The sequence below is a fragment of the Larimichthys crocea genome, chromosome I (genome assembly GCF_000972845.2).
Source record: "Larimichthys crocea isolate SSNF chromosome I, L_crocea_2.0, whole genome shotgun sequence".
In the NCBI taxonomy this organism is placed as follows: domain Eukaryota; kingdom Metazoa; phylum Chordata; class Actinopteri; family Sciaenidae; genus Larimichthys; species Larimichthys crocea.
Genome location: NC_040011.1, coordinates 38,144,268 through 38,160,701, shown reverse-complemented (window position 1 = coordinate 38,160,701; position 16,434 = coordinate 38,144,268). Strand labels below are relative to the sequence as shown.

The 16,434-nt window shown below is 42.1% G+C and overlaps 1 protein-coding gene across 3 annotated transcripts in view; it reads right to left on the bottom strand.

Moving 5' to 3' along the window:
- Positions 1–16,434, bottom strand: part of gria3b (glutamate receptor, ionotropic, AMPA 3b) — an 80,781-nt gene that overhangs the window by 17,452 nt on the left and 46,895 nt on the right. For all 3 annotated transcript variants that reach the window (XM_019268480.2, XM_027282562.1, XM_010736194.3), the window contains exons 5-12: positions 11,446–11,499; positions 10,331–10,492; positions 9,406–9,573; positions 8,895–8,999; positions 6,707–6,811; positions 4,709–4,915; positions 2,162–2,535; positions 1,419–1,617 (exon numbers count right to left, since the gene is read on the bottom strand). In XM_019268480.2, the coding sequence (XP_019124025.2) occupies positions 1,419–1,617; positions 2,162–2,535; positions 4,709–4,915; positions 6,707–6,811; positions 8,895–8,999; positions 9,406–9,573; positions 10,331–10,492; positions 11,446–11,499 (1,374 nt within the window). The remainder of the gene's footprint in view (positions 1–1,418; positions 1,618–2,161; positions 2,536–4,708; positions 4,916–6,706; positions 6,812–8,894; positions 9,000–9,405; positions 9,574–10,330; positions 10,493–11,445; positions 11,500–16,434) is intronic.

Sequence of the window (16,434 nt, the reverse complement as noted above, 5' to 3'; positions counted from 1 at the left end):
TTGTTTCCTTGTCAGCCCTCTACAACTTTAATTAAAAGTTTCTTAGAATAGCGGTCCACACATGTCATTTCCTATTTGAAGACTTGGGGGATATAACTAGGACACTCATTACAGAGGATAGAGTAAAATGGTGACTGCTTCACCACCTCTTGGATTGTTTTACCTGCAGACCTGCTGTAGTGGCTCCATTGTCAGGCTGAAAATCCAATCTGTAATTGGCATCCATCAAGTCTGAGACACAAAGACGTGTACTGTATATACACCTAAACAGCATCTCGGATTAAAGGAAAAATGGATGACAGGCTTTGTATTGAGGTGCTGTATGGAGAATAAAGTGCTGCTGTCATATATGCCATGTTTCTCAGGATCTATATTATCTTCTACAGCATTTAACAACCAGCTGTGCCAGAGTGTACAGCCTAAAAATATACTCTGCTATCTTGTCCATGCTTTGTCTGGAAGAAAAAAAAAAAAAACATGTCTTTGATTTTGCATTTTGTTGTTCTGAGCAATTCCACCCAGGGGTAATACAAATGAATTGCTCTTTCTGCCAACAGGCTGCAGCTGTGAAACATATGAATTGTTTCTCTCCTGCTGATGAGTAATGAGGGAGCGTAAGATAAAAGACTGTCATATTGCCTTTTCGTCATCACAGTCAGAGTGCTGTTTCATTAATTTTTTTTTCAACTTATTGCTCTGCAAATGCAAAGGATTGGACTACCGGTGCAGCCTCGCCGCGAGCTAAGACATCTGTGAAAAGATATGTACATGTATGGAAAAGCGTGAGCATGTGGTTTCCTCTCGGAGACTAATATACTTTCGCCTCAGATTTTAGTTAATTTATGACTTAATTGCCTGGCTAGTCCCTCATGCCGATGGACATATTGCTTATTTCATCTGAACCGTCTTTCAGACCGCTCTGTTTGACCTACAGGGCTCTTCTTCATCAGGTCCAATTTGGCTGCCATGGCCAGCTAGCTAATTATATTTCATGAGCTGACCCTTCTGAGTTTGAGCCTGATGTGGGTGCTTTGATTAGCCTCCTGTTTTTATCACCTCTGAGTTCTCCACGTTGTTATCACACTTTCTGCTGACGGCCCCGGTGCCTCAAGGTTGCACGCTGCAGTACTGCCGCATAAATTTCACGTCGGTGTCATAAGGGTTCAAGAGCTGCTTCTCTGTCAACATGCCTCATTTGGAGCAATCTTGTGCGGGTCAGAAGTGCTGCACTAAAGGTCCGAAATGGAAAAGCTACAAAGAGGCGTTTATCAAGGACATCACACAAAGTAGTTTTTGATGATGCAACAAGCTTGGGTGCAAAATATTTAGGCCTTTTGCATTTGCTATTTGTGGTGAGGGCAAACTGATTAGTAAGATGCTGAGTGTGTGAAACCAAACAGTTTCCTGATACTACTCACCCTAAAAAACTCCTTTGTGGAGCCTGAGTCCAGAGTGCCGTATGCTATCTCTGTCTGCTTGGCCAGATCTTCGGCACTTTCTATAGGAGAGACCATCCTCTCCACTGTCAAGAAGGCAGCCAGGTTGGCTGTGTAGGAGGAGATGATGATGAGGGTGAAGAACCACCACACACCACCGACGATGCGGCCTGAGAGAGACCTGCGAGTGGGGAGGTTGTTGACAGGAAAAACAGAATGTAATTACACAGTGGCATGTGGTGCCTATCAACCTGCTAAGATCTACCAGTTGGGCTTAATGTACCTAATTACATCGTCATCAGAATTTCCTTGTAAATCAACCTGGCACTGTGTCAGCACTCTAAAACAAGCGCATTTCCCGAAGTAAGTAGTACACGTTGTTTTAAAGTGTACTCTAATCCAAGTCTTTAATTGGCTGTGAAACAATTAGGGTCAAAGTTCACTTCATAGCCTCAAGAAAGTATTGATGAAACCATTTTGGTGCTGGTAATTTCAGCATACAAACTGACAAACTCAATTACACTTATAATAGTGGCAATAAATGTGAAATGAGTTTAGCCTCAAATAATGAACACCTACAGGAACAAGACAGGAAATGAAGACGCTTGAGTGACTCTTTCTGCTTGTTAAGCACGTATCTCATCACTTGCACTTAAAAAATTTCACGTCGTCTATTTTTCTTGACTCTATCTGTCCACTTCTGGTGCCTATTGGAGCTGACCCACCTGGGGGAAATGTCACAGCCCTGCTGCATGAAGGCGCCCAGTGAGAACCAGAGGGAATTGAAGATGCCAAAGTCATTGGGAGGATCGGGCGGTGTCTGGGGGTCTTTAGTCTCATCCTGTTCGTCGAGGTTCCACTCATAAGGACTGAACCGACTGACCAGGAACAGGACCACGCTCACCCCAATATAGGCAAACACTATACACATCCAGATCTCATAGGCCAGTGGGTCCAGGAAGGAGAAAACGCCAGGCTTGGACTTTTGTGGCTTCTTTATCATAATGGAGATGCCCAAGCTCATAAAGGGCTTGGAAAAGTCTATCACCTCCTCTCGAACCAGAGTAATGGTGAGAGGCGCAACAGCTATATCTGCTCTCTGGAAACAGGGACATGCACAGCAAGCGTTAGTCATGACCTGCATAAAGAAACAGGTCATTTTAAATGTATGTGTGAGTGTCTGGAGCTGGAGAGAAAGAGAGAATAAAACAATACTGTTAACACATATTTTACTCATGATCATAAGAAATGAGCCGCCAGCTGTGACACTCGAAGACAGGCTGAAAGAAAAAACGCATACACACACGGCATTTGCAAAGTGTTATGACCTCGGCTGTTTGCTATAATACATCTGAGAGCTTCAACTTTCATTTATGCAAGACTTTAAAAGAGAGACAGCTTGGAAAAAATCCACTGTGGCAGATGGGCGTTTGAGTCATGTTTGACCAAATGCTTCCTTAGTCAGGACCCAAAGAGAAGGGGAAATGTTTTCATTTATTTATTTCTTAAAATAAGCGATTCTATAGTACGTATTGCTCCGAGACTCTTGCTGTTTCTTTTTAATGTCTTACATTAACCTTACAGATTAAAAGAAAGTAGTGGGCGAGCTGTCTGATGTCTTCATAACAAGTATATAACCTTTGACAGTATGTGGCTATAATCTAAGCTGCAGATTGTACAGTAAAGAGGCTGCCGTATCCAGAGAAATTTAGCGAGCCACATGCCATTCAGTAGGCTGGATTTCCCAAACACAGCTTATTCTGGCATTAGCTTTATTTTTTTAATTTTCCAAGCTGTTTCTCTTTATCTCCCTCCTTTGCTCTGCTGCTTCAATCACATTGTGTTATCAAAACACATCCATGGAGGTGGTGCTGCCTTTTTAGAAATCACAATGGGTTTCTTTGTAAAAGCAGAAGAAAATAATTAATCATGTTAGACAGTGTTACTGCAGCTAGTGTGTATGTGATTAATTAAATAACTGCTCCCCTTCAAAGGAGCCACTCTGTGAAGGACAATTCTTTGTATTGTGCTCTGTTGTCTTTCCATGTCGAAATTGAGAAAACATTGGGTTGAAGCAGCATGAGGCAGAAAATGTTTCTTACAAGGTCAAACTAGGAGCAACACAAATAGACCCAATAAACACAACTGTTTTCTTTAGCCTGTCAGCACCACATTGTGAAGGGCTATAACCATTTAATCCTCGTGCAGGCGTAAGCAGCACTCAATCAATGCTGAGGGAAACGGAGCAATAAAGAGCAGCCTTGGGCCTAACCTTTAAAAGACAACTAAAATCAAATTAATTTACTGGTCAAAAGGTCAAAATGTACAAATCTATTAGTCCCGGCCCACCTGCTGTAAAATTACAGGCCTGGAAAGACTTGACAGCGACATGATTGGGATATTTTTTTCACTTTCCATCTGCAGGGAGTGGACTTTTCCCATTTGAAAGATAATTTGGTGGCGATAGCACATCAAACCAAGCAATCTCTCAGGCTGATAGTTGGGAAATTGAACAGATGAGGAAGCCTAACCCTCATGCATTTTGTATTTGGCCCCTGTTCAACTATTGTGGCCTTGGAGAAAGGGGAGAAAGTGTAGTGGGGCGGTGGGGGTAATTTTGGAATACTTGAGGTGCTGCGAGAGCTTGAGCACTCTGTCAGATGTAAAACACGGCATGACCCTTCCCTAATGTGAGAGGTTCAACCTTTATAGAGCACAACACATATGGATCTTGTTGCCTGAAACCGCAAACCACCATTTAGCTGTTGATGCTAAAGCAGATTTTCTCAGCTGTGAATTTACAATGTGGCATATTCATCATACACATCAAACATTGAACATAATTACACAATCACTTCAAAGGCGTACAATCTTTCATTCATCAAAGTGATTACAGTGTGTTTGCCATATGGACTCATTGTTTTCATGTACCTACCTCTGTTTTCGACTGTAAGAGAGAGAGAGAGAGAGAGAGAGAGGGAGCTTTCTAGGCTAAGCAAGGAGGATTAATTGCAATGAACAGCACTGAGAAATGATTTCATTTTCTCCGTCTCAAGATGATCACCAACTCCCCCAATGCTTGAGGCTGCGTTTGACAAATTCACTCACAGCTGAGCTTCCTGAGACAGCATTAGACTTTGAACTGTGCAAGAGCTGATGAGTTCACAACGGGTTGGTGATAACCTTAAGACAGAAAAATGAGATCTCCTCTCATGTTGAAGTTCCTTGCAAACTGTCATGTAATCAGCGAAATCAAGGCTCCCAGTACTCACCCCATAGACCAGTTCACCCACCATCCCGTTCCACGTCTTGGTCTCGGGGTCTCGGGCTCCGTACTTCCCATCCATTACTATAGACAGTTTGTACTTAATTCCAACATGTTTGGCAATCTCAGATGCTAAATCGACGCAGTAGCCTTCATATCTGTCATTCCCATCCAGATGCATATAATTTTTCTTGTACATCACATAAGGAGCTTCCTGTTGATTCAAACACACACTGGTTTATTCACTCCCATGCCCGTGCACACACACGCACGCACACACACACACTCACTCATACAGAGATATTCCAAATATTATAAGCTGCGGTAACCACATCCATGCAGTCATGCATACACAGATGATGCCCCGCAAATGCACAAATATACACTGATAACAGCAGCGTGATCATGTGGTCGCACTGCTTTCATCAAGCTGTGGCAGCCAGCAGACACCAAGCCCAATGCACCCAACCCATTTTTGAGCCCAAGGGAGCAACCTCTGTGGCATACTAAAAGGGGTAAGGAAAGGGAGAACAAAGTTTTTTTTGAATTTGTAGGAGAAGACAAGAGGCCAGAATAAGATTTGAATACGGCTGGGTTGGGAGTCATTGGTGGGCAAGGTGTGGGTCAGCTCAGAGGTGGGTGGGGATGGTAATGGGGATGGGTTTCATAAGTAAATGCCAGTGACAGGAGAGGGATCAGAGAGTGCCCATAGTATCTCAACATATTCAAGCACATTGCACCAATGCGCAATTAAAGGCCGTTTCATTCCAAAAAAAACAAAACAAAACAAAAATAAATCAAAAAAAAAAGAAAAAAAGGAGCTGTTATTTGCTATCCAGAAAAATGCAAAAAGAAAAAAATGTACTCCATAAATAAAATAATTACTTCAGGAGAGCAGGAGCGTGCTAGTTTTCCTCTCCTTTTCAAAAAGCTGGTGCAGCTCGTCTTTTCTCTTACTGAGCACATCATCATTATCAAACAATAGGACCGCTCAGGAGAGCAGGCATTGTCATTACAGCCACACACAATTAGAGTGCAAGTAGGAGAGCAATGGTTTGTTTGTTCTGTGCTGAATGTATCCCCTCACCTTGGATCCTTTGAGTGTTTCCCTCCAGTTAACACATGTTTACCTCCTCACTGTATTTCTCATCCCAAGATGTTAAATGTTTCTTCTCGCTATTGAGCTTTTGAATACAAATGAAATCTAACTGTGCATAAATGCAAGAGATCCTTATCGCATTTTGCTTTATCATTTTAAAATGTTTGTCTCCGGAGAATGAGGTACTGGATCAGGTAATCATAATGCCATTATACAGTCAGTGAATACATTTGCAATGGAAGCGATGCAATCAGCTTGAAACATTTAGTTGAGTAAATACAGTTGAAAATAAATAAATCTAAGTATTTTGTTTGTTTATCATACTTTGGTCTGGGAAAATGCCCAGAAAATTCCCTCCTAAATCATTGACTGGAAGTTATACTTCAACACAGAACACATGTAGGAGCAATACAAAATAGATTGGAGAGGCAATAACCAGGAAAAATCCCACACCTACTTATCCCTCCTCCAATACCGTTTATTTTGTTTTGCCCAGCTTGAGAAACTATTGCAGTATCGTCCTCTAGTCATTCTTCGGCCAGTCTATCCCAAGTGTCATTGAACATTTACTTGATGAGGACAGACAGGTCTACTTACGTATGTGTTTGTATGCTTTTTGTAATTGATGGAGTCAACCATTATCATTTATACCATCATTGTGATGTCACTGCTACGACAGGCCACTGAAGTATGGAAAATCAAAATGCTTTGACACCCACACGGATACAGTTGAAACACTCCCTCATTTCGGACCGACTGTTTCAACATGTAGTGAGTGGATGGAAAGCAACACAAAAAAGATGTGGTTCTACCCGCCCAGGACAGAATGTATCACTCATTGGAATCAACACCATGACCTTGAGTGGCAGAATACGTGAAACATTTAAAACTGCATGGAAAGTGTACCATAATAGTAGTGACCACAATCGTTCGGTTTTCCACTGAGGAGTCGTTGGAGACCTGCGGGTCCATAATATTTACAAATCGTGCGTACTCGTTCCAGTACCCAATCTGCAAAGAGAAAACAGTGGTTAGTGATGCATTCCAACTGACTGACGATATGTAAGAGAGCATATAGCAGGGTTACTTCTAAGTATTACTGGGAACTATCGTGATGCAGGGCTCATTAAAACAACACTGCATTTCCCAAAGGCTTGCTGCCTCTGCCCTAAAGTTTGACTACAACAGCAGCAAATGAGCAGAATACTAAAACAGCAGAGTTGGCCTAGTAAACTAAGCATGGGATAAACAAAAAGCTGACATTTCTACATTCAACATGCAGTTAGTGCCATGATCAAAGACATTATGAAAAAGATAGCATTGTTTTTTTTTATGACATGCATCCGTTCAAATAGCCTTAATGTGCAGGAGGTGAACTGCAGGAGCATACGGCAGACAACTTCAATTCCTCCCACCTTCAGCTTCCCAGGTTTTATGGTAAATAATTTATATTCAGGCCTGTGAACTGCATACACGTTTAATAATTTAGCATAATATTCCAGTGGCTCCACAGTTTCTTCTGCACAGTCTTGCCATTGCAGTAATGCTGCATTCTGCTGTACAGATGCTTAAGTCAAACCAATGTCAAGTGTTTGTTTGCCCATCTGAAATAATGGCTGCTCTGGCTCATGATGAAACGTGTTGCATATGTTGCTGCCAATAGTCTAACTGTCGCTGGCTAAGATTTTCCCTGTCACATCTGGTCCGCATTTTTTTTTTTTGCCTTTTTTTTTTTTTTTTTTTGCCTTTTTTTTTTTTTTTGCCTCAGATCTTTAAATGTTCTGGCCAGACAGGTGTACAGCAGTGCAGATTTTCTCACACACCAAATGGAGGCGCTGCAAAGCAGAAAACTTCTCCAACTTAAGCTGCTCCAAACTGTGGTTACAGACGTGGATGCAGTTTGCAGTTAGCACACTTGCCAGACCGGGGGAAAGCTCGAAATGTTTACACTCTTGTCCGACACTGATATTTGAGAAGTGCGTCTCGGGGGAGGTCAAGACCAGTCTGTGGGGAGCTGTGTCATAGAGTTCTGCTCCAGAGGCAAAGTCCTGATCTAACCCTTAGCAACTGGGACAGATATCAGCCCATACATCACTCGTGACAGTTACAGCTAAGAACCTTCATCCTCTAACTGTCAGTGCGGTGACTGGGGCTCCAGGTCCTGACAAACTGCTGCCTGGCTTGTCTCATCTTCCCTCGTTCTCTCACTCTCTCCCCTCCTTTCTCCCACTCTCTCTCCATCCCTCTCTCTCTAGCTCTGTGTTGGCATGGCTGTAAGGGCTGTGTGATGCTAACTGAAGTGTGGGCTTTAGAGGTCTGGGAGGCAGGCGACATAATCACATGTCATATCAGACTGAGCCCACACTTATCCAGCTAACGAGAAATTCACAGCTGTCTCTTGGAACTTGGGTGAGGTTATGAAATGAAACCAGAGGTCATCATATGGTGCCGGTTATAATTCTGAATGTACCGCTGGGAATAACCATTTTGAAGAGGCGCCAGAGGAATTCGCGGATCTCCTTTATAGTAATTGGTTATCTGAATGGTAATTACTGTCAAATCATATCTAAGCTATCCCACTGCACAGAAATAGTCGTATATCATTCTTTTGACGGAACACTTTTAGCCATCAGATCGCGGGCTGTGTGTGATTTGTAGGGGCTTGTGATTCTTGGCTTATCAGCGCTGCTACCTAACAGAGGTAGAGAAAGGCAATCAGCATTACTCTGCACTGTCCTGTCAGCCCTGCTGGTCCCACATGACTGCAAAAGCCCTCAGTAGTTTATGGAGGCAGAGGCCCGTTTGAAAACCTTTTGTACTTTCACACAATCACACGCTTCTCTCAGAAAAGTTCAGGGCAACGTTTTGGCACATCGAAACATGTGGCCAACATTCACCCGAGTTCTGTTCTTTAGCAACAGATGATCAATAAATCATTTCAAATTACACATTGGCCAAATTCCATTTTTTTTTGATAAGTAATGAACCAAACCTTGATGTGTGCCAGCTGTTTTGCTGTGTTTTGATAAAGACCAGGGTTTTTTGATCAGGTCTGGATGGATGAGAGTTGATCGAGGTCACCGCTCCGTCTTACCTTCCTCGGCCCACCTGTTTTCATCTCATAAACATCTATGGTGTAGTTGGTCCTTCGGCCGTAGTTGTCAAACTGGATGTTTCCGGTCATACCGTGCACTTGGACCTGCCACGAGCGACAGACAGACAGACACACACAGGGGAATGCGTTATAACCATCACTTTGCATATATGGCTTATAATAAGGTGCTCATATCCATGAAGCTACTGGAGTGTGCGCAGTCTGTTAATCAAATGATGAACTGGATACGCTTTAATAAAAGATGTAGTTTTATGGTAATGAGGGCCTGGATTTGAGTGAGCTCTGTGCAGAGATATCTGGGGGCAGAGGGAGGAGAGCAGCTCTGCACTCTCTTCCCTTCTCTCTGTCACTTTCCATCTTTATCACACCCTCATGCCCTATCTCTGCCTCACTTCTTCTAGCCTTTTCTTTAGTTATCAGCTTGCCACTCTCGCTTGCCGCCCGCTGCCGCCGCCCCCCTCCCGTTTTTTTCTTTTTCTCTTCACTCTACCGTTTTTAGAGCTCTCTCGATGTCGATGCCTTGGCTCCAAGGTACAGCGGGATTGGCTAGACAGTCTCCGGCGCTGCCCCGGCGAGAAACATCCACGCGTTGACGCCGCAGGTACCTGAAGGCCTCTGCTATCACCAGGATGGCATCATGGGTCAGAGCTGAAGTGTACTGTTCAGAATAATAATAGTGATTAAAAAAACAAAAACAAAAAAAAACAGCAGGACACACAAAAAGGCAGGAACACATTGTGAGAGGCAGAAGGTAATGGCTGCACAGGGATATTACTCTCTTTATTAATTGTAAAGGACAAAATACATTTTCTACTCAGAGCAAAAATATATAATGCTTAAAACTAATATGTGATTATTGCATCAGGTGCATAAGGTGTTGTTCATAGAAAGATTACCCCCCAGGTCAGGTCAGTGTGAGTGGGGTGGGTTGAAGCTCTGCTTTCTTAAAGTAGTTTGAATAGGCAGATTTGATTAGAAGACTATCTTAAGGGTCAGGACCTCTTTCAAAACTTTAGTGCAGAGTTGGGGGAAAAAAGAGCTTTGGTGTGTGATTTTATCTCCCATGCACTTCCCCTCCAGCGTCGCCTGACCTTTTCACCATTGAGGGTTGAGCCACTTGTTTGTTGACCACTGCACCATGACTAAATCTAATTAAATGCCATTCAAAATCCATTTCTTTCTTGATCATTGTTTAATTAGATGTAAATTGAATCTGCGATATAACCTTGGCTTACACTGCCTATCAATATATTGATTGCTGGGATGGATGCAGAGCAAAGGGGAGGAAGGGGAGAGTGGGAGGAAGAGGCAATGACAAAGGCAAACAGAGGAGGAGACGAGCCGATAGAGAGCACTTCAGAAGGGATGGTCGTTGGATTCTGCATGCAAAACTAAAGGCCTTGCAAGCAAAGTACCTTCAGAGGAGTGTTTCGGGCTTCTGGGAATTCTCTTTCATCTAGCCGCTCCCAGCGCTGCATAAACTGCTGCACAATTGGGTTCTCAGGGTTGACTATCTGAAACCCTGAAATGTTGGCTCCACCGGCGAAGACTTTGTCCAAGCTCACATTAGAAAATCCCTGAGATGAAACACAGGGAAACAAGAAAAGAGAGACTCATGTCACTTGTTTTTCTTTGAGTTTTTTTTTTTTTTTTTTTTTAATATAACCCAGGGTGAAGCACCACAAAATATTAACAGCTATTCAGGCACTGTGCAAGGTGCATTTTATTATGAACTCTGCGCGGTGTGAGAATGTAACATGTGTTTCTCATTACACTGAGGCAAATGTTTCCCTTCATACTTTGTAGTGTAACCTGAATTCATTTACAGATAAATAACCTGCCAGTAGATGGCCTGAAAAAAAAAGAATATTTCACTTGAACCTGCTGGTCTGCTTTTATTCAGGTTGCTTTGCCATGTAAAAAAAAATAAAAAAATAAAAAAAAAAATGAACACTTTCTAATGCATTTCAGAAAACCTCTGATGCTCCAGCTGCCTTTAAAATTCTTTCTTTACCCTAGAGCCACGACATGGTGTTACTTCTTTTTATGGCCAAATTGCTGTTTTTTAAAGTTCAGCATTGTGCCATGGCGTGCAAGGACATGCGTCTGACTGCTGCATAATCACATCTTCTAAAGTCGGAGAAACAGCAGCAGGGGATCAGCAAGTGAGAGCAGAGCCGGCCTCCACTTTAAAACCTCATGCTAATATCAAGGCTAAATGAATCTTTCCCTCCCCCCTGACTGGGAGGAAAAAATGGCTGTCCTCCAAAGATGGTTAAAAAGGTTAAATGCTCTTTATTTATTGCTTACCACAGGACATTAATTTATAGCTAAATATGCAATATAGTTTTCCTGCCAGATTATGATTGATAAGGAATAAGGAACAAACATAATAAACACATCATACAAAAACCTATAATCTGCTTATTGTGCATGCACATTTGTGCTCATGGCTGAGACTTAGTTTCATCACATACAGTGTAAAGCGGGTCCCACTCCCTCCCAGGAGAGCGGCTAGGTTATTACTCACAAGATTGGCCAGAATGTAGTGGTAACCACGACTGTTCTTCCCCAGGGTCACAACCTACGGGAGGAAAACATGGATATAGTAAACCACCTATGAGATGAGGGTTAAGAGGCACAGCATCTGTAAGTGGCTACAAAGACCTCTGCAAATGCATAAACGTCCTACGAGTGCCACTGGAGCTGAAGTCGACTACGGACTATAACGAGAGAGAAGAAGCATTCATTAAAAGGGTGTGCTGATAATGAGCATGAGAAGCATGAACAACGTGTAACATCCTCGAGTATTCTGCTCACTTTGAAGTCATTCACGATCCTCAGCAACTGTTGGACAGAAGGTAGGAATAGGAAAAAAAAAATATTTCAAAGGAATTTACAGTGAGACAGTAAGATGTAGATCTCGCTCTGCTTTGAAAATATCACACCTTCGGAGCATAACAGCATGTTTCAACCCACGCAGCCTGTCTGAAAATAGTAAGTGGTGTTCTAAACCATTCCATCACTGTGCTACAAACCATATGCTGCCTTTTATTCTCAATTTTCTTCTTCTTTTTTGTTCTAGGCCTGCAGATAAATTCAATAGTGAAACTCTAAATTGCCCTGGCTGTCTTTGCGCATTACATGCTGGACAGGATTTTCAAGCCCGGGTCTTGTGAGGTCTGTTATTTATGAGTTTGCAGTCTGCTGTGGATGGACTTTTGAGCGGCTGCCATGCAGAAACCTGTCAACCATGTCTCGGTTTTCATCTGCGTTATACAAACACAGCAACACAAGTTTACAGCAAAATCAGCATGTTTGCACATGTTCTGGCTTTGGCTCCGTCACAAAAACAAACCGTCAGTTTATCATCTGTTTGTGTGTGTGCGTGTTAGGCCGGGGACGTTGGATATTTGTTACTTTGGATCATTTACGACATACCCGCCGTGTAGGAGAGAGTGATGAAAAGCCAACTTGTATGTTCACATCTCAGGCTACAAAAAAAAATCAAAAAATCTTTGAAAGACGTTTTCAGTTTCACCCGTTTCCACTACAATTACAGCTTTTAATTTAGATATGATGAACTTAAACTGACCTGGGTGTACTAGTATACAGTAGCAACAAACAATTAAACAATCACTCTAGGAGTGAGGAGCCTACTAAATCAGATAAACCACTTCTCTCCGTCTTTCTTGGACATCTGAAGGTTGTCCGCTAAATGGGAAAGATGCTGTTGCTGGTGTTTTTCACACTACCCACATAAAGCACAAACACAAAAAGCCTTTCACTCACGCTATCAAGCTGCTTGGGTGGGTCAGCGTTCTCTGACAGCTTCCCTATCATTAAGGCTTTACACTTTTCAAAACCGCAGGATGTCAGACAGAGGCCGAACATAGCAAGAAAGTGAAATAGAAACAAAGGAGGAAATGAGCTGATTACAATGCAAGAATAGCAGGCTTTTACAATCAATCAATCTAATGAGTAAGTGACAGAAAGGCTCTATGAAAAGAAATGTCTGCAACACTCCTACTGCAGCGATGTGAGAGTTAGATGGATCGCATCTTACCCCACTGTAATTGTTCACAAGTCTGACTTTCAGACTTTTAGCCCTGCTGCATTTTCCTGGACAAACCCCACAGCTCCACACTCCTTCACCGTGTGCTAACCTTGACTCTGGCCGTAAGCCTCCTCACACCTGCCCTGGAGCTGGGCAGAGAAAGACCTCACCCCCCCGCCTGCAGCCCGCAGCTCACAGCCAGCCTGGCAGAGGCTACGAGCAGCAACTTTAGGATGGAGCACAGCAAGGCGCTGATGACACAGAGTTACACAGAACCTCCGGCCAGATCACACCAACCTCTCCACTCAAGCTCTTTAATTAGGCAGACGGCAAGACCCGGCTCCAGTTGAGACGGACAGATTTAATTGATACTAGTGGTGATGCACCGCTGACTGTTACCAAGACCCTAAGATACAACAGATGGTGATGATTATCTTTTCACAGTGTTGATAAGAAATTATCGTCCTATATATCCTTTTACAATTTAAGAAATAACACCATTATCAGAAGCAGAATTTAGGCTACTCAAACTAGACTCACTTATTTATTGTATTAATGCCTAGAGCTGGTATCTGGGAGTGATTGGCTTAGCCTTGCATAAAGACTGGAAGCAGCTGGCCTGGCTCTGCTCATAGTTTAAAAATACACCTACCAACACCTTATTAATCAGCATGTGATGTCTCATTTTTTTAATCTGCACACAAACAGAAATCTTAATATAAAAGCTAATACTTCCCTTGAGTGGGGTAACAAGGTGGCTGCCCTCCAAAGGTGTTTAAAAAGGCTAAAAGTTATTTATTTATTGTGTAGGACAATGTATTTATTCTTTAATATGAATGTATTAATTAAACCATTGGTGCTAGTCTTCATGTAGCTGAAGTCAGGGCTTGATTGGCTTAGCTTATCATAGTAAGTAAGTAAGTTACAGTAACAATTTTGTAATTATAGTGACCTTTAGGAAAGTTGTTAGATGTTTTATGTTTCACTTTAGACAGCGCTAAGTATTTCCCGCAGTGTTTAACTATTCATTAACATTGCCACTATGGTTCTGATAATTATCTTTGGCTTAAAATGGATATGAAGCAAAAACATTGAATATTTCTTTAAGAAAATGCAAAATCACCCCAGTCAGACACCTCAGATTTTCATCATTTTTGCCTCCTTTTCTCCTTGAATTGATTTCCTGTTGCTGTTAATCGCCTTTAGAGCGCCTACATACAAACGCCTGCTGACCAATTACTGTTCCCCGGTGACACAGAAGAGAAGAAATGTGTTTGGTCTGCTCCCCCTTCAATAATACGATTCTTCTTTTTTTTTTTCATTCCATCGTACCCTCTTGCACATTGATCTACTAACTGGCTCCACCACCTTTTGTTCTGCTGCTGAAGGAGACTTGGCATTTTGCAGACTAGAGTTTTCTTTAAAGCCTGATGGGGACAGACAACTAGGATGACCTTGACTTCACCCTCATCCAGACTTGGCGTGCCTCAGCCCTGCCAGACCTGCCAGAGCCCTAAATGTAAAACTACAGCTACACATTTTTAGTAAACGCCAGACCGTTTTCCTCCCAGTTTGACCTTTCCACTGCGAAGTTTGCCTTGGGAGAGGTAGACTGAAAATGATAAGCTCTCCAGAGTTTGTAAATAACATACCAATCGCTGAGGTGTATACAAGACGAGCAAATGATGATGGAACTACCTTTAGCTTCTTCCTGAAGAATGACAACTCAAACACCACACACACACACACACACACACACACACACTTTAAAAAGGATGTATGTGCCAGTATGTTTGGGGCTGTAGTGGAAAAGATTGGATTATTTTGTATATACTCAATTCATCTGTATTAAATATAAACATAAACAGAAAAAAACAGCAAGTCTGAAAACAATTAATATTATATATTTTCCTTGGAAAATGACCTAAAATTAAAAAAAAAAAAAAGATTGAGTGAGACTGCATGAAGGTTAATGCAGGGGTGCACAGTGTAAATAGATTTAATTGCACATGAGTGTCACTTCTATGTCTACTTGTGGCAATAATAATAATAATTTGCTGGTTAGTCATGTAATCACCTAAGGAGGATCACCTAAGGACAAGCTGGTGCTCAGTCTGGACATAATGATTTAAGGTGATTAAAATATTGATGTGAGGCACTTCAAAGTATAACTCCTGGATTCTGATCGTTATTCATTAAGGAATCAAGGTTGGTCGTCATCGTCGACTGCCGTGTAGCTACAACATAGCAGGAGAAACTGCTTGCACATTCATTTTTCTCTCTTACAAACCATCTTTGTTCAAGTTTACAGACAACAGTGTCATTTTGTATTTTGCCTAATACCTGAATTTTCCTTCTGGGACCAAAAATAAAGGATTATTTCATCTAAAAAATAAATGTTTAAATTAGATTAAACAGATTAAAATGAGAAGGCTGACTGTTTTAAACCTGGGCGCAGAGTAAAGAGGGTAAATGATGCAATGGTGCACTAACGGGCTCAAACAATGAATAGCTTTATAAATCATATTTGATTCATTAATCGGTATTAATAACAAGGTACATGAGCTGTTACACATAATTTAGAGGCACCCAAGTGCTCCCCTTCACACAAGATGGAATACCAGGGTTAATTTGAGCTATATGCTTAGATATAAAAGGACTTTCTGCTTCTTCAGTCTCCATTTCTGCTTTAATGCTCTTGGTACAAGTGCTCTTGTTGGAGCACTCCCTAATTAACAGCCAGAAGTGGTTGAGGCTGAGATGCTGTTCTTGGCAGTCACGATATATGCCTCTGAAGATAGCAGGGGCATCTAGAGTTGGCCTGCCCCCAAATCTAGAATATTTTAACACCTGACTCATATTCAGATGATTATGTCTATGATTGCTCTGAGATACGCGTACAATGTGACTTGATACCTTAGGAGGAAGGAATCACTGACACTGCAGCTGAGATGCACTCATGTTTTTGTGTGCCAAAGCTTTGAAACAGTAAGATGTCCTACTCCGTTTCCACTGAAAATGATCGGGGTAATTTTATTTGATTGATAAAGGAAAAAGGCTCTTCTGGTGTACAGATTGTATTATTATAGAACCATTCTTGACACAGCAATATGTGCAGATCATTAGAGTCGCAGCACACCGGTCTCGGCTTCTTATTCAGTCGTAGAGTCAGCAGGTCACACGCTGTTTAATGATAACGCTTTAATCCCATTTAATTCTATAATCGCGGTTAGTAACTGACCCTCGGCTGTCACGGTTGGTGCCACAGGTTTGAAAAGGACTGCGTATCCTCCGCTTTACATCGGACAGGAAGGGTTTGGCTATATTTCTGTCAACCCCCCCTCCTTAAGCAGCCTGGGGACAACAAGCTGATGTTGAGATCAGGAGCACCTGTCATATCATTGGAGACATTAGCTCATTTTCGTGCCTCTCTCCTCCCTTTATCTTCCAGAACAAATTAAG